The 16,600-nt window shown below is 40.5% G+C and overlaps 1 protein-coding gene across 1 annotated transcript in view; it reads right to left on the bottom strand.

Annotated features, from left to right (window-relative positions):
* clcn1b (chloride channel, voltage-sensitive 1b) overlaps nucleotides 1-16,574 on the bottom strand; it is a 32,869-nt gene extending 16,295 nt beyond the window's left edge. The window contains exons 1-6 of the mRNA XM_005455415.4: nucleotides 15,988-16,574; nucleotides 3,120-3,342; nucleotides 1,996-2,127; nucleotides 1,742-1,870; nucleotides 1,470-1,603; nucleotides 118-195 (exon numbers count right to left, since the gene is read on the bottom strand). Of these exons, the coding sequence (XP_005455472.1) occupies nucleotides 118-195; nucleotides 1,470-1,603; nucleotides 1,742-1,870; nucleotides 1,996-2,127; nucleotides 3,120-3,342; nucleotides 15,988-16,038 (747 nt within the window). The 5' untranslated portion in view covers nucleotides 16,039-16,574. The remainder of the gene's footprint in view (nucleotides 1-117; nucleotides 196-1,469; nucleotides 1,604-1,741; nucleotides 1,871-1,995; nucleotides 2,128-3,119; nucleotides 3,343-15,987) is intronic.
* Nucleotides 16,575-16,600: the final 26 nt, after the last annotated feature.

The following is a 16,600-nucleotide window of genomic DNA, read 5'->3' as shown; positions in this document are numbered from 1 at the left end:
CATAAGTTATTACAAAAACACTGCATTCTTCATTTAAATCAGCATGTTGACTGCGGTCAGTAAAGAGATGGGGGGTTGTGGGTAAAGTAGTCTGCTTTGGTCAGGGGCTCAGCTTACCTCATAGACTCCAGAGAAGATGGACATGAATCGACTCAACACTGCGGCGCAGATGCTGGCAATGTGGACAAAGGGACCCTGGGGGTGATGGGAGGACATTACTGACACAGATATGAGTGACGTGTAATGTTATCTACAGAGACACAGAGTGCTGTCTGTAAAAACAGAGAGTCTAAACTGGGACATATTTTATCAGAACTGATAAATCACTGTGTAATTACTGGATGTGACACTTTCCATGCTACTGTAATAAGGAAAACGAATGTGGTTCTTTGCTGAGGACTGGAGTAATTTGCCTCAGTCCCGTGAGAAGAGGGCGAGAGGAACAACATGACAGAAGATGATTTATTACCCCCCCCTCCCAGTTGGAGAGTGAGAGAATAGAGTGACAGAAAAAGGACTGAAGATGTGGAACAGGATGCTGAATGAGTACGTGGGGATAGACACAGAAGCACACAGGTAGTAAGGAGGTGAAAATATGTGTGTGCTTCAGTGCTGGGTGTAATGCAATGAAAAGCAATGGGCTAGAGTACTCAGATTACTCTGTAGTAACATAACCTGTTAGCTTTGCAATTCAAACGATTGCTTAATAAGCTGTTTTTTTAAACACTGTGTTATTATTAACATATTCCCACATTTCCCTTCTCCTTTGCAGTGAGGAAAGGAAAATATTTTCTATATCCCTGTGAATCCTTGGCATGCATAGAGGAATGTATCTAATCCTACAGTTGTGTCAGTGCTGTAGACTGATGCAGCTCCTGGGTCTGCAAAATGAAGCCAGTGCACAAGTTTCTTAAAAGTTCCCTGTTGTATAAAAGTTTGTGATAAACGGCCCTCTGCTTTTTGCTCCTTAACCTCAGTAAACACCCATGGTTCCTATTAGGATAAATCAGGTTTATGCCTTACACACTATTATCCAGCAGGACCTATGGTCAGTGCAACTATTAAGATCAGTTTTTGCGAGGACAGACAGGGTGAATGTTACATTGCTGAGGTATTTTAAGCATTATCATTGGGTGTATTTGAGCTGCCAAGGAGCTCTATGTCATATTTTTTTAAAACATCTGTAAGCTAAAACACTGGTAGTGAGGCAAACTGAGCAGATGAATGATGCTGGTGCTAAACCTGTCACTGTGAGGGAAATTAATAAGCTTGTTCCTTTTTTATGGTGGAGGAAATGCTGCCAGTACCAGCTTGCTTTGAAATGAGGTAAAGTTAACATAGTCAGAAGTAGAGCGGTAGAGGCTAATCTACTCTAAAGAGTTTCCTCAGTCGGTAACACTGTAACACAACTGATCTTGTGATGTAACACGATAGTTTTTAAAGTAATGTTGCCTAACACGGGGGTTTACCTCTTTGCCCACAGGCATCCCACTGCCCAGGCCAGCGGTTAGGCCGATGACTTTAGCTATGAAGGCTTTAAGGGTCAGATATTCTTTTAAGACTACACCTCTCAGGATGGTTTTCAGCTCAGGGATACCAGAACCTGCATTTAACAAAGAGAGAGAGAGAGAAGTTATAATGTCAGTACTTTACAACAGAAAAAATGAGAAAAAAGAAGCAAATACATGAGGAAATATAATGAGAGAGGATAATAGAGGCTGACAGCTGATGGAGAGCTTACCGATGGCCTGTGGGGAAACCAGGTGACAGAAGAGCGAGGCGAACGTGACAAGGATCATGGGATACGTAACCCAGGCGAGGTACTGGAGCGGTACATTCCCCTTAAGCTCCCCGTGCACCCATTTATAGGCTGCAAGACAGAATAACAGTAGAAACAGAAAGAAACAAGAACAGAAAAAAACACATTACACAAAAGAGTACGTGCACAGAAAAACTGAAGATTTGAAATAGCAATAATCTCCATGACCGCTCTACCTTGCAGGCTCTTGGCACTAGCATAGTCCATACTCCAGCTGACTAGAGCCATAGTCAGTCCCAGAAGAACCAGGAAAATCCAGTCCTCTCCCATTTTCGTCACTATGTAGCGCCGCACACGAGCCAAACAATCTGGGACAGAGAGATAAAATCAAAGAGTCAGGGAGTCACTTAGTGAGATTACGGATGAAACAGATGCAGTAAATAAAGTAAATGTAGACTGATAAGTACAGATCCACTCGGTCAAATAGTCAACAAATGCATGGACTACAACATGAAAGATCACAAAGGAAAAACAGTGTAATTATTCACGCAGATAGACGTGACCCTCCTATAATATAAAAATCTCAATATTCCCTCACTAACTCCCACTTGATACAAACTGCATGTTTATTTTCCTTCTTAAAATCATTGGAATTGACTGAAACAATGACGATGATGATGATCCTGGTTTGAGGTGCCCTCTAGGTCAGTTTAAAAAAACTCAAACAAAGCTGCACTCAAAATGTATTAAAGTCAAAATAGACATTACAGCAGAACCTAAAACAGCACCAAGAAGGTCAGAGAGGAGACTCAACCTCCCTGACACCATGTCAACATAAATACACACCAACAGTTCAACTCTGTGCACGTTCACAATACTGAGCATAACTCCTTCAAATGCTTACTCTAAAGTCCCTCTTATGTCATAATCATTTGCATTTATAGCCGCCAAAAACAAAAAATTAAAAATTAGAGCTACATTTGAAAGATTGTACCTCAGAATACCTTCTATATCTTAAGATTTGGGTGAATGTTTTGAGTCTTGCACCTTTAGAGATTTTCTTTTTATAACTCTGGGTAGGTTACATTTAGATACCCCTTCGCTGTAGCCCTTAAGTTCAAGTGGTATTAAGTCTAAGTGCCTGGTGTAGCCTGATTAAACTACCGTGCTGCCTCATATTTTATGAGCTCATCATGTTGCATGTAAAATCATAATGTGCAAAGTAACCAGAAATTGAAACCATTAGACGAATGCAAAGCGTCACTCTTTGAAAAGTCATGTAATAAAACAACAAAGTGTGTGGAAGTGGCAAAGCAGCCAAATGTTTCCATATACATTTTCATAACCACATGCTGGTCACCTTGGCATTTGGAGTAGGGACGAGGCTTCTTGGTGGAGGAGGCATGGCTGTGATGCGACTCCAGGGTCACAGGGTGCTGATGATGATGCCGCCGGCCGTGGCCTTTGCGGCCTGTGGCTGCGGCATTGTCCCCTGCCTGTCTTCTCCATTGTCTCTCTGTCAGTAAACGGGCAGCCTCCCGTCGGGCAAAGTTTCCCAGCTGCTCCCTGTACTCTCCGTAGAGCTGTAACCAAGGGGACACACTGGCAATCACTATGAAACGAAAAGCACCCGGTCGAGAAATCATGTGTTTCTTGGGCTGCACAGAAGAGAAACAACACGCTAGAAGAGGAGGGAGAGAAAGAAAAACAGGCAAAATACCTCTGACAACTGAGACTTGGAAGAAGGATAAAACTAGATCTAGGGTGAAGAGTCTTGAGATAACGAGAAAGAGATGGGGAATGTGTGGCGTGTATGTAAGGGATACACACCAACCTGAATAGCCTGACAGACAGAAATAGACAAAATGGGCATAGAGATTGGAAAATCCCCGCCCTGAGCAAAGGCAGGGTTTGGAAAAAAGCCAGAGGAAGATATTCGGAAAGAGAGGACATTCCACACGTTCCACTTCCGACTATGTGTGCACTTTACACCTATGACTACACAGACACCTACACACATGCTGTCAAACACACACACATACATTCGGTCAGCTTGCAACGGACTCGTTAAAACCGTAGAAGCTGTAAAATACTGCAGATCCGGATGCAGCTATGGTGTGTGCAACTGAAACCTACAGATCACATGCATCCCACCACACAGCAAAGCAAGAAACTGAATCATACAGAGAGCTGGCTGCCACACATTTCTGTCTCATGTTCACACAGGAAAGGAGAGCGGCCACATCCAACCACGAGGCCCAACCAGGACGAAAGCTCAGCTAACTGCACATAATTATGTGCTGGTGAAATGAAAGAAAGGTGCGACAAAAATCCACAATCTCATCTTCTCTTAAAGTCTTTAAGTATACAGAGCACAAGTTCATTTTTCTCCAGTACAACTGCACAAAAAACAGCTTCACATAACCAGTCCACTGCAATACATGACTCACTACAACCACATGACAACGTGACTGATATAGAAGTTTATAATTAATACATGAATACACCACATAGCAGGTGGCCAAGCAGTTACTGCTAGAGGCTTTTGAAAACCTTTGATGCCTCTAAATCGTCTAGGAGGTTATTTTAAATCTCACTAAACACCACAAACCACAAACTGTTATTCAGAACAATGCTGCACCACTAACAGCTTAATACTCCTGTCCCCGTAAAACCTGAGCTAACAGCAGGAGAGACAAAGTATTGTCAGTTATTTGTTAATATGCAAATAGCTGGTTGAATATTACATCCTCAAATCGGGTTGCAAGAGTTTACATCACGCAGGAAAACTTATATTTAAAGTAAGTTACATACAAGTTTTTCTGTGTGATGTGAAGATGTAAACTGATGAAAGTTTTTGCAACGGAAAACTTCTCCTGAGTTCTGCTGTGATTATTTCTTCCAAAAGTTACGTTTTCTTACAGCAACTGAAGGTGCTGTCGTGTTTCTATCTGCATACACCCACTGGACACTTTATTAGATACACCTGTTCAGTGGCACAGGCAATGGGAATTTTATTTATATAATACATTTAATTCATTATATGTAAACTCAATGTGCTTAGCACAAAAGATAAAAATACAAAAACCTGTGTGGGTTTACAGTGCCTCAAGGCAATGAAAACAGCAAAATAAGACATTAAAAAACAGCTATTGAGTGTAGACCTGTGTGAACAAAAGGGTCTTGAGTCTGTTTTTTCAATGTTGGCACAGATGTAACTGATCTCAGGTCAGCAGGAAGCTTGGAACAGGACTACAGTAACTGAAAGCGCTCTCAGCTAAAGAAGCAAAACAGAGAGGTGGAGTGTGGGGAGGAGCTTTGTGAACACATGAGATTATCGTCTAAGATAATGCCAAAGTTGCCTGATTTTCTCACCATAAACGGGATGATAAATATAAACAGACTGTCAGTTTCTGACTTTTTGGACCAACAACAATATTTCTGTCTTTGTGGGTAATCTCTGTTACATAATCTCTGTTCAGTTCTAAAAAGTTTCGAGACAACCAGCAGTTGATGTCATTAATGCAGCTCATTAGCTAATGAACAGAGGTCAGATCATCAGAGGAAACTGATAGGTACAACTGTATATCATCTGCATAAGAGTGGTAGGATATATTGTGATTCGTTATGACAGTACCAACTGGGAGAATGTAAATTTTAACGAGTAATGGACCAAGGACAGACTCTTAAGGAACCCCTGATTGGATTTTTATTTGTGCAGATCTTAAGTTGCTAACTGAAACATAAAAATCTCAATCCTTCAGTCATGATCAATAATCTGAGCTGTTAAACCATCTGAGTCATGAAGCCTTTGAATCAAAATGCCACATGTCACTGCTGTCAGAACAAAAAAAGGAGGCTACAGTACGGGTTCATCAAAACTGGACAACAGAGGACTGGAAACACTTTGGCGATGAGATTTCTAGTGCAACAGTCAGATGGTGGGGTGCTTCAGGTGCTGGTGATGGTGTAATGGTCTGGGGGATCCTTTCTTGGCACATTTTGACCTCTTTAATAATTTAAATGTTCTAGCCTACCTGAATGTCTTCTAATGGCTGCTTCTAGCACAACAAAGCACCATGTCACAAAGCTAAAATCATCTCAAACTGATTTCTTGAACCTGAAATTGAGTTCACTGTAGTCCACAGTGAACTCAAAGGCCTCCACAGTCACCAGAACTCAATCCAATAGAGCACCTTGGGGATGTAGTGGAATTAGAGATTCACATCATGGATGTGCAGCCAATAAATCTGCAGCAAGTGTGATGCTCTCATGTCAAAATGGACCAAAATCTCTGAGGAATGTTTCCAACACTTTGTTGAATCTGTGTCTAATATGAATAATTAAAGTGTTTCTGAAGGCAACAAGGTGTCCAACCCAGTACTAGCAAGGTGTATCTAATGAAGTGGCCAGTGAGTCTATGTATAAGCACATTGGAGGATCTTTTCCTATCGCTTTTTTAAAATACAGAATTTAATTTAATTTCACACAAATGTCTGTCCAAGTGAACAACAGATGAACATAGTGAGGGAGATCTTTATAACAGAGAGGATGCCTTTGTCAGTGAAATCTAAAGGAGACACCTTTTTACATAAAAAGTGGGAGAAATGCAGGACTGACTCGGATGCTTATGCACTACGATAATATATTATGAATTATTAGATTTTTGTTTATAAATTTGTTCAAATTTATTAAATAAAAAACTAACAAAGAAAAAAACCCTCCGTGTTTTGTTGTTAAATTTGAGTCATGGGTAAAAAGTTAAATTATTTAGAGTTTTGTTTTTTCGATGATGGAAAGAACCTAGGTAAGGGAATTAAGTAAAAGAAATAAAACACATGACAAAAAATAGAGCTGTGCTGAAAAGATATCGTACTGAAGAATTTTTCTGTTGCAAGTAAAGATAAAACAGTCTCCACTCATGACACTGACATATCTTATTTTCCTTTCTTTGTCTACGACCTTAAAAATGAGGAATGAATCAGCCAGTGAGCTGTTTATGCTTGTTTTTTGTCTGCGCTACAAATGAACATTAGAATAAAAATGTTCTAATGTGAAAAAACATGTTTTGATTTCGGGGCAAACCACTTTACCTTCATATTTTGCTGCTTTAAAGGCAGCGGGGAACAAGGACTCACACACTTTTACAGTTCTTCAGCGTAGCAAAAGATCACAGAGGTCACTGCTGATTACTTTCTAATTTCACCGGCTGCAAATGTATCACACAAATAACAGTGACCTCTGTCATCTTACGCTGTATGGAAGAACTGGGCAGGTAAACAAGCCATATTTTCATAAGTTTATTAAAAAAAACAGCAAATACTTAAAATTATGGTTTTACAATACCGTTTTCTTGATTTTATATGTCAATGTACACAAATCTGTAAAATGATCAATCTGTAAAATGATGGAAAACAGAGCTACGAAAAGAAATAGAGATTCAAAATCAGTGCATGCATATGATCCAAAGTGAATTTTGAAGATTAGAGAAAGACAGCAGAGGGCTGTGTAATTAAGTCCTGGCAGAGAAAACAGAAAAAAAGAATCAACCTCTGACGAGCTACAGCCTTCGGTCCCCATGTCTTTACCTGGTTCTCATCACCTGTCTGTTGCATGATGCTGCAGCAGCTCTGTCTCTGTTCTGTCTCTGTGTCCTGCACTGCACACAAATTCACCACTGCACTACACATTAGCACCAAAGCCCTAATCCATCAACATCATCAAACAGCCGCTGGCACCAGACACCATCAAAACCAGGGACAGAAACAACAGGAACCTGTGCACTGTTCACAGAGAGAGGGAAAAAACGTGACCTCTCATGCCCTGCCTCAAGGAAAAGAGAAAAATAACTGCAGCACAGTTAATGATGTCTTTCTAGCTTCTTCTTCCTAGTGTCTGTCATTGTTGAATAGGTGTCTTCTTGTGTTGCGTATGAACACGGTTGGCAGATCATGACCATTGTTTAAAAGGAAATACCCAACTCATTTATTGAAAGTGCACTCCCAGATTCAGCCTGGGACCAATTTAACATGGTTAGATTTTTTTTTATTCTACACTTTCACTCAGTTCGAATGAGATTCAGGTTGCCTTGAAGCTGCTGATGGAGCCTCAAAATGAGCCGAGTGACCTTCAGATGTCTGATAAGATTTCTTTTCACTACCACACTGTGAACCTCAAATGAATTAAATATCTCAAGTTGTGTAAATATAATCTTTAAAGTAAATATCTTAACATATTCCTCCTGTTTTAAAGTAATTATTTTTAATTAACTGGAATTATTACTCAGCCAAATCCCACTTAAGTATAATTTTACTGGTCTTATCACTTTCACCAAAGAGGTTGTGTTTTTGGCAACATTTGTATGTGTGTGTTTGTCATTCTCCCTGTAAACACGAGAGCTCGAAAAGAGTTTAATGAATTCTGATAAAACTTTGTAGGGGTGCAGAGGGGATCCGTTAACATTTGGTTTACATTCACCAAAGTCTTCAAGGTCAACTTAATGATTTATTGGTCAAAATTCTTAAGTGTGGTGTTTATTGTCAACATATAGAAAGTACTGTGTAAGGATTTAAAATATCATGTCACATTTGACCTCTGACCTCTCATTCATGATCAATAGATTGATCAAAGTGATCAAAGTGATAAATCAGTGATTGCTGCTAATAATTATTTAATTAATTAATTAAGTTTTATATCATCTACATAGTGCTGTGGATGCACCTCCTTCTTCTGCTGAGTTTTACTTGTTTGCTTGCTCAAAATCTCAAAAGTTGTAAAATTTATCTTTGTGTTTTATCTTAGTTTGGAGTTTTTGCATTTGTCGTCATGTCACAATGATAAACAAATAAAGTGTGAAAAAGTTTATTGAAAAATGTCATATTTGGGCATTTTTGGACTATTAATGGAGAGAAATTCAAGATGTCACCTTGGGTTTTTTATATTTCTGCCACAAACTGAGCCGTAACTCCTGCATTGTCAGAAAGTCACCTGACTCTCAGAATGAATAAAGAAATGGTGAGACATAAAGACAAATAAAAGGCGAGAGCAAGCAAGTCTCAGCAAGACAACAATGCCGACTGACAGCGTGAGAAAGACACTGAAAGCCGCGATTTATTAATGTCAGGTGACTTTGCTGTTTTCATCCCTCAGCCTTATGTTTACACTGTGTCGCGTAACCTTGCATGTTCATTACACACCGAATCTCACAAGGCCCTTAAACATCATCAGTAACCACAGTTTGTCCAACTTTCTCACACTTTCTGCACATTTTTTGTTGCTCCCAAATATGGAATGACCTTCCCACTCCAAGTCAAGAACACAAGGACATATCCCCACCACTCCAAACTCCTCTTCCTCCTTTTCCCACACTTGTTTACTCTCCATGAGATTCCTGCTTTTTTCTCTTTAATCTCCGCGGACACACGGACGTAGCCAGGCGTTACTGCACGGTCCTGACACATCTCGTTATTAATTTCTCGTAAGAACCCGAGCTTCTACTGTTGTTCTTACTGCAAGTCTCACGGGATGAAGGAAATCGGAGAAATGTAAAACATCGCTCCCTCGGGTTTGTTAAGACTAGAAGCCTGTATTCAAATTACGCCGATGAGCAGTCAGGAGCTTTTAATTTGTTCATGGATCTGTTCTTTACGAGCTGGCTCTAACAAGATATGAAATATTGTAAAATAAAAGAAACTTCAAGTGTAAACAAAACAAACAGGTTTGCAGAGAGAAAGAGAGAGAGAGACAGGGAGAGAGAGAGGTTCAGTCACAGTGAGAGCTGCTGATAGACGCAGAGGTTGAAGGGCAGTGTGACATTGAGAGTTAATTAAAAAATACAAGCATATTTCTGTGTCCCTCGTGAGGGAGCACTGCATATTCATAAATATCTGTGTGTGTTTGTGCAGGTTTCTCAGCACACAGAGTTTGTGTTTGTGTCTTAAATGAACATTATGTGTGTTTATTACGTGTGTGGGTGTGCGTGTGTGTGTGTGTGTGTGTGTGTGTGGTGAGGCCTTACAACAATATAGCCCTGTCCTGTAGCACAAGGTTAATGATAAAATCTGACCTGCTCACTGATGGACAGATCAGCAGATTACCCCCCTTACACACACACACACACACACACACACACACACACACACACACACACACACACACACACACACACACACACAAATCCCAGCTACCACACACACTTCCACGAGTGTCTCCATATGCATACACTAATTAGCCAGCACAATAACAATTCCATGCCTCATCCAAACACTGTTCAAGCTGTCATTTTCTAATTAAGGCAAATCGAGGCGGCCGAAAAAGAAAAAAACAAACTGTGTCTTACATGCGAGACCACACTTCATGTTACCACCAAGAAATTCAGAAAAATCAAACCAGTGAGGCCATTAAATCCTATCTAAACCTGGTTCATGTTCAATAATTAAAGGCACAACATGAAATTTAAAGTCGGCAAAAAGCAAATGGAAGCTAGAATTCAATTATTTTTGCATTCATGCATCTCATCTTGCAAAAGCAGTTCACTATTTAGTGAGGAAATAGTAAGCCTTACCAGAAACTGATCGATATTCAGACCTGTCTGAAAAGTATTGATGCGCTCCCTCATCTTCTCAGCTCTTCCTCCTGCTCACTGTCTTGCTTGTGTCCAACACTCAGGAATGCCCTCTCTGAATATCTGTGTCTTACATCTGTCCTTCCCTGTCTTTGCCAGTGTGAGGGACATGGGGCGTACCTGCTACCTGCTTCCATACAGTGAAAGAGTGTAGTGACTCTTAGGTGTGTGTGCGCTGTCTTAGACAGTGCGCACACACACACTAAAAAAGGAAAGCAGCAGAGGTTAATACAGACACTTGAAGCTTGACAATAAATTGTCAGCAGCTCTTAATTCAGTGGGGTAGATTCCCAGTCATGCAGCCAATCCGGCAGATTCCAGCAGCACGATCATAAATGATACCCAGCAGGCAGGATGCAAGCTCAAGGCATGAAAATAATACCTGCTGACTGAGAGAGGACCATAACCATATTAACATTGTGTATGGATAATGCTGCACTGCTCTTCAAGTGCCTTCAGCATGAATGGCATGCTTCACTAAAGCCTGGCTGAGCTCCGGCACAATGTGCCGTATCATGTTTTTATTCCTCTGTTTTTGTACACAGAAGCCTTTTTTGGCGCCAATAATTAATGGTTAAGTTACATAAAAACATGATGTGAGACAGGACATTTTACACACAGTAAACCTTACTGTAAAAGCACAAATTAGCTTCCTTTTATAAAATACAGCCTAATAAACAGTTTAATCTTCTATAAAATGTTCATTACAAACTCGAACTGATTTGTTTTGTTCAAGTTGATGACATCAGCTTCTGTTTTTCCAGCGGTGGTACTTAAAATGGGTCAGTCTGGATTTTTGAGGTTGACGTGGCGATTTTATGGACTTATAAGCTCTAAAATTGTTATTCTGGATCAGTTTGCTATGTATTTACTCCAGCAATGAACTTCACAAATTAGTTAATAGCTTACTGTGAAGACACCTCTTGACTCTGTTGCGTATGTGCTGCTGTGATGCATGTTCTGCTACATGTGCTGTAGAAGGTGCTGATAGTATCGCAAACAATGCCTTTGGAAACACACTATCTAAATTACCCCAAGTTATGGTTTTCTTTTCTTTTTTTTGGAGAAGCATAAGCGTTTTTATACACATATTGCACAGATATGAGCTGTGATGCCAGTATATCCGCGATAAGCCGTGGATATCAGTCGGCTTCTATTTTGGGGAGCTGATGATTTACGATCCCAGCAGGAAGCCGTTTGCAATGTTCTTGAGATCTGGCAAAAACAAGAAGCGTCAGTCAGTTTGAAGGGCTGTCGGGTTGTATTTAACTTGAACTGTGATAGTATGGGAACCCCTATCATCACCAGCAACTACAGTTAGCCCTGCACTTTTATCACTTTAGTTAGTATTTTGCCTGTGTTTGTAAGAAATATTTCAGTGCCTTTCACTTGTGTGTACTGGGACAAAGACAGATGAAAGCAGATTTTTTAATAGAGAACTAATGCACATCAGTCTGAAAAACTATTAAGCCTTTGTGAGTGTAATGGATGGCCTTCTTTTTCCTGAAGTAAATATTTCAACTATCACTCAGTATTCTGGGCATTTTATTCCTTATTAGAGAGGAAATTAGTGGAAAGAAGAGATGTGGTGGACTGACACACTTTGACATAGTCTGACTGTGCCTTAAATCATCAAAATAGTCAAAAAGCTTGGTTTCAGAGGTTATTTTCTACTCTTGGCTATGAAGTAGAGTGGATTTCCATGAAGTCCCTTAAAGGGAGGAGCACAAGGGGCTAGGACAGCTTATTTCAGACAATGGTTGAACACTGGAGCCACATAAAAGTCCGGTATGAGTTAATCAAGGCTTATTGTGACTGAATTATGCAAAGCTACCCTGAGTCTGAAATTAAAAATACAAAGTTGGAAAAAAGCACAATAGGTTTCTTTTAAAACTGATAAATTAACTAAGTGTTCATTTATTAGACAGAAAGCGTTTAAGTACCAAATTCCCACTGGAAAAAAAACACAACTTTTTTTCAGTCTTTTGGGTTTATCTGAAAAGCTCAAGTTATGCATCTTAAAATTCAGGGTAATTAACTCAAAGTTGTAGCAAAATTTCAACATTAAAAAAAGTTAATTTTTAAAACTCCAGTGGTGGAAACAAGCTTTCATATGATTTTTTCAGTCACCATCAGTATTAAATGTTCTATTTCTTGTGATTTTGGCTCCACTCTCCATAAACAACTCAATGTTTTATGGTTTTCCACTTTCACACATCCATAAAGGTACCCTTACAGATCAGAAACCTGCTTTTAGGAATTTCAGAGACACAAAAAGTTACTTTTTAGTTTATTTTTCCAAGCGGTCTCTCCTGCATCTGGACTCTCTGGAGACCTTTCACCTTTCTGCCTCTCTCCCGTTCACCAACCCTTATCCACGTCCATCCAACCCCCACCCCCACCCCTGAGGTGAAACCTTACTCGTCGATAAATTTAGCAGCAGTGTGATCCAATGTTCACTGACACACTTCTCCCCAGTTCTCCCTCTGCCTCTCTCTCTGACGCTGTTTGCCTCTCTTTCGGGCCATCTCTCCCAGGAGGCTTGTTGAACAGACAGATGGAAGGCTTTAACCTTTACACAAAACAATAACAAGCTATTGACACTATTTAGCAATGTGACATTTCACCTTTATGCTATGGAAGTAACATCCAACTGTTTAATTATTACATTAGAACTACCCCTGTAATTGAAAAAACGTGTCCGCAATATCGTATGAAATTTAATGGCTTAATCGTCTACATTGCAGTCATTCCAGTCCGCGGGACATTTGGCAGGTGAACGTTATCCCTTTTAGTAGCCTGTAACATTTGAGACTTATGGGATCTATTTCACTGCTGTTGACATTCTCTCAGATTGAGACTCGTCTCCTCACACAACCTCGCTTTTAACCTCATCCATCACATCAACTGTTACACACAACCAGATGTAAAAGGCAGGCACAAATATACACTGTGTTTGTGTGTGGGTGTGTGTGCATCTTCACAAGCAGCGATTTGCTCTCGCCACTGTGGAAAGCGTCTGTCAGTGTGACAAGAGTCCACAGAGGGAGCTTCCTCTTCGGGAAGGTGAAGAGTTACCAACAGTTGTGTGATTTTAAATTAATAAACACAACTCTGCAAGGCCAGTGAGCATTAATCTTTGTGGGTGTAGCGATGCCAAGATTTTAAGGTTTAATCTGGATAATTTAAAGATCCATCACTTAAATATCATTAAATATCACAGAAACCCAGATAAACGAAAAAGAAACAAATTAATTCAAATCTTTTATTAGCTTTTGTCTAAAGCTGAATGTTTCTTTTTTAATTATTACAGTGGTATTTTTACACCCCTCCATATTCTCTAGCCTCACTGGACTGACAGGGCACAAGTCTTTTGGTGTTGCCTGGGCTAAACTGTTGACTACACCTGATGAGGTGTGGATAAAGACATGCCCGAGGCCAAATTGAAGAGTGGACAGCATTTCTTTCCAGACATCCTCATGATCTCTTCACTGACTTTTTTTTTTTTTTTTTACCTGAGATTATTAAGCGATTTAACACAAAACCCATAGGTTACTGGTTTCCACATTCACAGAAGGGTCCCTGGTTCAGTCCTAAATCCTTTTGGTTTAAGGAAATGCATTTGGCGTAAAAATCTGCCAAATTATAAAATTTGGTGCTAACTGTATTGGCGAATCATTGCGAATAAGGGGACAGCTTAAAGTTGCTTTTACTCCTGATCAGTCCGCACACTTTTGTGCCAGGAACCTCCAGAAACCACTGCCAACCAGTTGGCGAAAACACATTTTTCCAGAGCAACCAGTGTTTGGTCCAATATGGCACATAGCTCGAGAGCAATCTGCACATGAGGTCACATGAGAAACATCAACAGATGTTCTTCCTAGAATTAAAGCAGGGAACTTTTGCTTGTTAGGCAAATGTGTAAATCAGTACACTGGTGCCACTAAAATCTTTAGTCACCTAGTTTGTGTAATTTGTGAAGAACCAAATCATGTAAGTGAATGGAAACCAAACATTAACCCTCTGAGGGCAAAGCTACATTTTTTTAAATACGGCTTCATTCATCGCACAATCCTCTAAAGCAAAAACTGACCTTTGAGAGCTGTTTGAACATCATTTAAAGTCTTGTTGTGAATTAAGTCGAAATAACAGTTATATGTGATCTAAAAGCAAATCTCAGGTGTAACATCAACACTTAATGCAAGAACTAAAAACAGACAGTCATCTTCAACTCAAGGCACCGGTGTGAATCTGTGAACTACCCACAGGAGAGTTCTCCTGATCAATAAACAAATTATATCAGGGCGATCTATTAACAGCTCTGCACATAAAATCCTCAGATCCTTCAAGGCTCTAATTTCCTCTCACACAGACACAGCTTTCACACCTGAGAGATGTGTGACTTCACAGAGACATTAAGCTTGTAAACAGCGTGATTTAATTAATTATCTTATTTATATCTGACTTGTGCACCTCCAAGGGACTGAAGGAGGACCAGGGATTAGGGATTTTCTCTGGACAATTATCCATCTTCTCAAAGGCGAAGAGAAAGACGAGCAGAAGGAAGGACTGACACGCTGCTGTTGCTCCTCCGCACTTGATCAGTTACATGAATATACACAGCCCAGCTGCTCCAGCCTCAACTGCTCATTGTTTCGTCTCAAACTCACAATCAGCTCTGCAGAAAAGAGCATGCTGAAGCTGTTAGTAATCTATGACCACAGCAGAGATGATTTTGAATAAAAATGCTAAAAAAAAAAGAGTCAATAGTGGCTAAATGTCACCAGACATCTCGAGATGCTCCTGGGAGGAATGACTATCATTCTGGATAAGCATTTAAACAGATGAACTGGAGGATACAGTGACATGACTTCATCTCACCACGTACATCTAACCTGTCTGCTCAGGTTTCCTGTATATAGGTATTTATATCCACCGCCACATGTAAACAGCAATGACTTTACAAGGCATCAGAGAGAAGATGCACAAGAGTCGCAAAATTAAAAAAAATAACAGATTCAAGAAATATACAGTGAAACCATTGGAATCAAATCATTTAAATGATCTGGGTTTTTTTTCCATTTTCCCAGGGATGACTTTCCATTTATCGCCTTCACTCAGCGGTTTGAGGCGTGGGCGGTGAGAAATTGTGCAGACTGTTCGTGTATATGCGAGCTGCAGAAATAAAGTTGACATGAAGTTGTATAAATCTTGTTCGAGAAGAAAAGACAGAGTTGGGGTGGGTGGGGGGGGAGGAAGAGAGCTGAGATGAAGATTATTGATTTAGTAGGAAGGCATGAGGAGGACTTTGTATGATGGAGCAGAGAAGCATGATAGGTAGAAAAGATGCAGGAGGCAAAAAAAATGCCCTGGAGGTAGCTGTGGGAGAAAAGTAATGAAGGCTAGACTAAAAAAAAATCATTAAGAATGAGAACGGTTAAAAAAAAAAAGGATTTGAAGAGAGGAAGTGACAGGTGAATTGATGGAAAGATGAGAGAGAAAGCAGGTGTAATGGCAGAACAAGAGAAACGAGGGAGAACCTTTGGAAGTTAACGATAGGACAGCATACAGGCAGGCAGGTAAAGGAAGATTGGGAAAGACCTACCAGGGTCTGTTGGTATCTCAGAGCCTTCCTTTGCGATGCATCTGCAGCCATTGACACGCTGTCACTGATCCAAAAATAATCTCGCTGGACACCCCAGCATTTCCAATGGCGTGGGCAACAGCAATGCCACACACACACACACACACACACACACACACACACACACACACGTGCTGCCTTATTGTATACCTACTTCACACCAAGTCAAAAACCCCACAAAAACATCTGAAGTTTCTCAGTCTCAAACACACTCATTGCACAGAGATAGTCCATAAGTACAGGTGAGGTCCATCCCGAAAGCGCCTTTCTCCAGAAGATCCACAGTCTACGAGCCATCCAGCTCCACCGCAACACCGACAGACACAGACAGAAATCAGAAAGGCAGACAAAGCAGAGCAAAGCCATCTGATGAGGCAGTGAAGGACACACTGCTTTCCTTTATTAGAACTGCAGACACCTAATAACACACACACACACACACACACACAACTTGTTGCCTAAGCAGCACCCTCCCTGCCAGACGGCCATTAGGTGTGTGTGTTTGGATGGCCTGTTCTTGTTTGGACAGGAGTGTTGAGAGGGGTGGGAGTTGGAAGGGTACCCCCACCCCCCC

The sequence above is a fragment of the Oreochromis niloticus genome, linkage group LG11 (genome assembly GCF_001858045.2).
Source record: "Oreochromis niloticus isolate F11D_XX linkage group LG11, O_niloticus_UMD_NMBU, whole genome shotgun sequence".
Classification (NCBI taxonomy): domain Eukaryota; kingdom Metazoa; phylum Chordata; class Actinopteri; order Cichliformes; family Cichlidae; genus Oreochromis; species Oreochromis niloticus.
This window is presented reverse-complemented; position numbering and strand designations above follow the sequence as displayed.